Source organism: Agrilus planipennis, unplaced genomic scaffold, assembly GCF_000699045.2.
Source record: "Agrilus planipennis isolate EAB-ADULT unplaced genomic scaffold, Apla_2.0 scaffold249, whole genome shotgun sequence".
Classification (NCBI taxonomy): Eukaryota; Metazoa; Arthropoda; class Insecta; order Coleoptera; family Buprestidae; genus Agrilus; species Agrilus planipennis.
This window is the reverse complement of record NW_020439523.1, coordinates 132,441-137,725: the sequence shown is the minus strand read 5'-3', so window position 1 is coordinate 137,725 and position 5,285 is coordinate 132,441. Positions and strand designations below refer to the sequence as shown.

At 37.6% G+C, this 5,285-nt stretch overlaps 1 protein-coding gene across 2 annotated transcripts in view; it reads left to right on the top strand.

Moving 5' to 3' along the window:
- The window catches only part of LOC108739678, a 47,099-nt gene that overhangs the window by 30,145 nt on the left and 11,669 nt on the right, over positions 1 to 5,285 (top strand). For both annotated transcript variants that reach the window (XM_018473686.1, XM_018473687.1), the window contains exons 4-5: positions 587 to 748; positions 2,373 to 2,549. In XM_018473686.1, the coding sequence (XP_018329188.1) occupies positions 587 to 748; positions 2,373 to 2,549 (339 nt within the window). The remainder of the gene's footprint in view (positions 1 to 586; positions 749 to 2,372; positions 2,550 to 5,285) is intronic.

Below are 5,285 nucleotides of genomic sequence, written 5' to 3'. Positions count from 1 at the left end.
AATAAAAAGAAGTCACTTCTATGCTCGCGAACGGTTAATTTAGAAATTCGAAAAAGGTTGTTAAAGGTGTATGTTTGGAGCACGGCGTTGTACGGGTGCGAAACATGGACAGTGGGCGCGGAGGAAAAGAAAAGGTTAGAAGCGTTCGAAATGTGGTGTTATAGGCGAATGATGAGGATACCGTGGATAGAGAAGGTTAGAAATGAAGAGGTATTAGAAAGAATAGGAGAACAGAGGATTCTATGGAAGTTAATAAAGAATAGGCGAGATAGGTTGGTAGGACACCTTCTCAGGCATGTAGGTCTGGCCAAAGACATAAAGGCAGAAACAGGAGTTAAGAGGAGTAGAGGTAGACCTAGATCAGATTACTGTTTACAAATAGTTAATGATGTGGGATGTTCTAGTTTTGGGGAAATACGAAGATTAGCTCAGGATAGGAAAGAGTGGAGGTGCGTGTCAAACCAGTCTTCGGACTGACGACCTTATTATCATGATACGTTACTATCGAGAGGTTGTTTTTTCCATTACTGATCCAATGAATAGATGCTTATTTACTATGTTTAATACATTTCCTTTTCTTTTACAGCAAAAAGACTCGGAGAACAATGCTACTACCGAGAATCATGTCTGTATTCAGACTCCCACTCGTCGTGTATACAGGTACATCACAACGCAATTTGCCAATGTGACTCAGGTTACCACCTGGTTTCGTTGCAAAAACCATCCAATAGGACGTTTTGTGCAGCCGGTAAGCTCGTTGAATCAATCAAATTCAATTATATAAATCAAGGTGAATATACCATAACAAATTAGATCAATTAAAGTGCAACACAAAATTCTTAATTGTTATACAACATTAAATACAAGGTTTTTCCAATAAACATCAAGATTTCTTTCACAAAAAGTGAATTAGAATTCTGACAACGATTGCTGTTGGAATACCGCGTTTAAACAGCTTCCCCTGCGACTATAATTCCAAACTGATACCCTTTCAGGTTCCTTTTCAATAATGGGAGTACATAAAGGTCAGGTTTCTCGGACAATATCCTTGCAATCAATTTTATGTAAATATTCCTCTCGTGCAAATAATCCGTCACAATCCAATATACTCTTGATTTGCAAATTGGTTATTCATCTGCCAATCTGACTCATAACTATCGAGTAGAACAAACAAAATAGCTCAAACCCCAACGCCAAAACACGGCACTTTAGTTGTCCGAAACACTTTTCGGTAACAAGGTTACCTTCTTCAGGGACTGAGTTCTACAGTTCACTTCAGTTACAGTTCAGAAGGTAACCTTGTTACCGAAAAGTGCTTCGTACAACTAAAGTGTCGTGTTTTGACGTTGGGGTTTTGAGCTATTTTGTTTGTTCTACAACAACCGCCAAAGTTTTTCCAGTCTTCATATTTTATAAATATCGATCCCAATTCGACAAATTGGTAAAAATTTTCGCGACTTTCAGTTTGTGAACTGATGCTGTCCCGATTCGGATGTAAAATCCGTCGCCAATTGGAGTTGCTAAGACTAGTGACGAGTTTCTACAGAAATCCTTCCATCTCCGATGCTGGATGTGGTCCACCACAAACGTTAGCAAGCAACTCCAAACGACAACGGCCTTTAGACCCGAATCAGGACACCATCAGTTCTCTCAATTTGATAGTCTTTTTTTCACATTTTCGTCACTCAGGACTATCGTTAGCAATCCTTCTCCTTGCCCCCCCCCCCATCCTTATCTAAGTATTTTATACCATATAGAAAACTTATGGTTTCCGTTCCTAATAAGCGTAATAAACGTGATGTAAGCTTCTGTGCTGGATAGTTTTAATTTGTTACTGTAATCTTCAATCGCATAGCGGGCTCACCTTGGGAATGCGCAGAGGATCGAACAGGATTGAATCCTAATACACCTGAAGTTCTACCTTACCTCTTTCATCGCTTATTTTATGTTGTTAGGAATAATTATTTCCGATATTTGTTGGACCTTACATTTGTTAATATTAATAAAATTATTCGAAGGGGTCTGTATTCTGTCGAAACTGCCAGACGCGGCAGACGCGGATCGCGATTTCGATCTTTTTGGATTTCATCAGCGCGTTGCAGGCAGCTCCAACAAAACACAGACCAACTTTTACCTGCTGTCTTAACAGCGCGTTTTAGAAAATACCACAAATGGCGCGGTAAACGCCATCTGTAGTACGATGCCACATTTTAGGAGTACGTATGCTCCAGCATAAATATGTAATCCTAAAATGTAGCATCGTACTACAGATGGCGTTTACCGCGCCATTTGTGGTATTTTGTTAATATTATTCAATTAATCTATAAACAACTCGGAAATGTAATGCATTACAAACATTTGTTGTTTTTCAGATGTCAAAATCATGACGACCGATTATTCCACCCTCGCGGGGGTGTTATCCGGCATTGCCCTTTTGTCCGGCTTAATATGTTTCGTCTTACACCTCTTCAATCAGAACCGTTACGGAGGCCCGCACCGTTTCGCCAACGCCAACATACCACCCCCAATCTTCTTTTCAAACGATGCAGGTAGTTTTCATGTTTTGTCGACGTTAGGTGTGTCGATGTGTTTTTAAGTGTTTTCCCGTATAGCCCTCCCCCTCTCTCTGTTATTCAGAATGTCAGGTTAGTGTTTATTACCAAACATAAGTACGTACCTACACTTATGTATCTGGTTATTGTGTTTCTCTCATTTCACTTTTCTTTCTCTTCAATGCCAATGCTGTTATCAACGTGTTTACGGCTTTTCAAGGCTTTCCATGTTTACGCTTATGTTTTTTACATTTTACACGTTACAAATCATAGAATTTAGAAATGGAATTACGACTGGGTCTTTTTCAGAAGGCGAAATCTGCAATAAATTATTCAACTACACGGAGATAAAAATGTTCAGTCTCGCACAGTCTCTGAAAGCGAGACTCGAGTTTCCGTCTCTCATCGAGTCTCTCTGGTGTCGCTAAGAGAGACTGTCGAGAGACTGTCTAAAAAACTGTTTAGCGTTTCTGAACGAGAGACTCTAATCGCTCATTTCTTATCCAGTCTCTGAACGAGAGACTCGAATCTCTGAACGAGAGACTCGAATCTCTCAATAGTCTCGATAGGCATGGATAAAATTTTCTAAGTTCAACATATTTCAGAGATCCCAATCTTTCTACGGGAGACTCGAGTCTCTCAATTTTTCAGTTTTATTCATTCAGTCTCTCTGTGAGAGACTCGAATCTGTGAATTAACAATTCTATCGTTCGAGTCTCTCATACAGAGACTGTGAGAGATCCATAAAAACTCCTAGGCAATAACTGAGAGACTGTAAAAGACTGTGAGAGACGCTCTCAGAGACGCTAAAAGACGCTGAAACTGGAGTCTGTCTAAGAATGACAATGCGAAAATTTTAATTTTTGAATATAAATGACTCAATTTGCTGTAGAAATAGTAGAATTTATTAGGTAACTTGTAATAATCTCTATTTTGACATGTTTTATTAAAAATTATTAGGTTTCATAATTATTACAATTTAATTTGTTATATCAACTAAAACACCTANACGGTATCCTGATCATTCGCCTATGCAGATTGATTTGATGTTTTCGATTATTTAATTAGTCGGAATTTCATGTTCGTACCATCGAGGTAGTCGGGTATTTAATCATCTTTTATGGACAGGGTGTGTGCGTGTGTGTTTTGGAAATGTGGTTAAAACCAATAGCGTTTGTTTTCAACGCTAAAAGCTGTGCTGCTACTTGCTTTAATGTCATGCATGAATTTATCATGGCACCAATTGGCTTTATAATTATCCGTAGAAAATTATAGAAACAGATTTTAATTGGGATTTGCAAATCAGGAGGAAGAAACGAAAATACTTATAAATTTATTATTAACAGCTGCATCGAATTTTCGCATTTTACACAATAGCCTGATAGATGATCATTTATAGGTTAGGTTAGAATTGGGGCTCCAGACCAAAATCGCTCCAAAAATGTTTTCATCAATTTCCGGTCTTTCTACATAACAGAATTAGATATTAGAAGGTGGGAGAGACAGTTTTTTATGACTTTTTTTTCAATGATAATTTTTCAAAATTCATATTACAGTTATAACTGTAGGTACGAGAAGAGATGGGTGAGGAGATCAAGGGCAGAAGCTTTTAATTTCCTAATCTCATGATTGTCACTGCATAAAATTCTTTTATTAATATTAAAAGAAATGAAATGTGACTCCCCACCTCAAATATAATCAATAAACCCTTAGAAATCGATGAAGAAATTTTGGTCTGGAGCCCCAATCGTACGAATTGTATGAAATTCCGATATTGTACTAGGAAATGTATAAAAGTAAAGCGTTCTGTGAATAAAATACTCCAACGTAGATTAGATATTAGAAGGTGGGGGAGACAGTCTTTTATAACTTCATAAATAAATAGTACATTACGTATCGAGGGAAGAAACAGGGTTTTTTCAGACTGCATGTGAATTGTCACCCGAGCCGAAGGCGAAGGTGGCAAACATGCAGTCTGGGATAACCCTGTTTCTTCCCGAGGTACGTATACTATTTTTTGTCATGTTTGTGCGGAAAGCTCGTCATTAAATTGATTGTTGGCGAAATAAGAGTAAATGATTTAGAGGTTAGAAAGACATTGTCATTGAACAACTGATTTCTGCGCATGCTCATAAACATCGGCGCATGCGCTCAAAAGACTAATTTCATTTCCTCTCGACTAAAACACGACTGAAAAGGGGCCATTTCTTCCCTATTTCATAGCATGCAAAACGAGCTTTCCGCGCTAACATGACAAAAAAAATATTTTTGAATGATAATTTTTCAAAATTGCCTCAAATCTGGATAATTACCTGCATTGGTGACGTCATTGTTTGGTTAGGTAAATTTATGACAGATTGGAGTTTATTCCATGCTTCAATTTTTTGCCCGATATGTTGGCAGATATGTTAGAGTATTTTATTCACAGAAAGCATTAGTTTTACACATTTCCTGGAACAATATCGGAATTTCATATAATTTCTAGAATTGAGGCGGGGGAGACACATTTTTTTTTATTACAACATAAATCATAGGATATAACTTTTAAGCCCTTCCCCCCTTCCGCCCCTAATCTTCTCACCCATCTCTTCCCGTACCTGCAGTTTTGAACTGTGGTTAGAATTTTGAAAAATTAACATTAAAAAAAAAAAGCTTTCTTTGTTTTATTTATGAAGTCATAAAAAACTGTATCTCCCACCTTCTAATATCTAATTCAATTATGCAGAATGACCG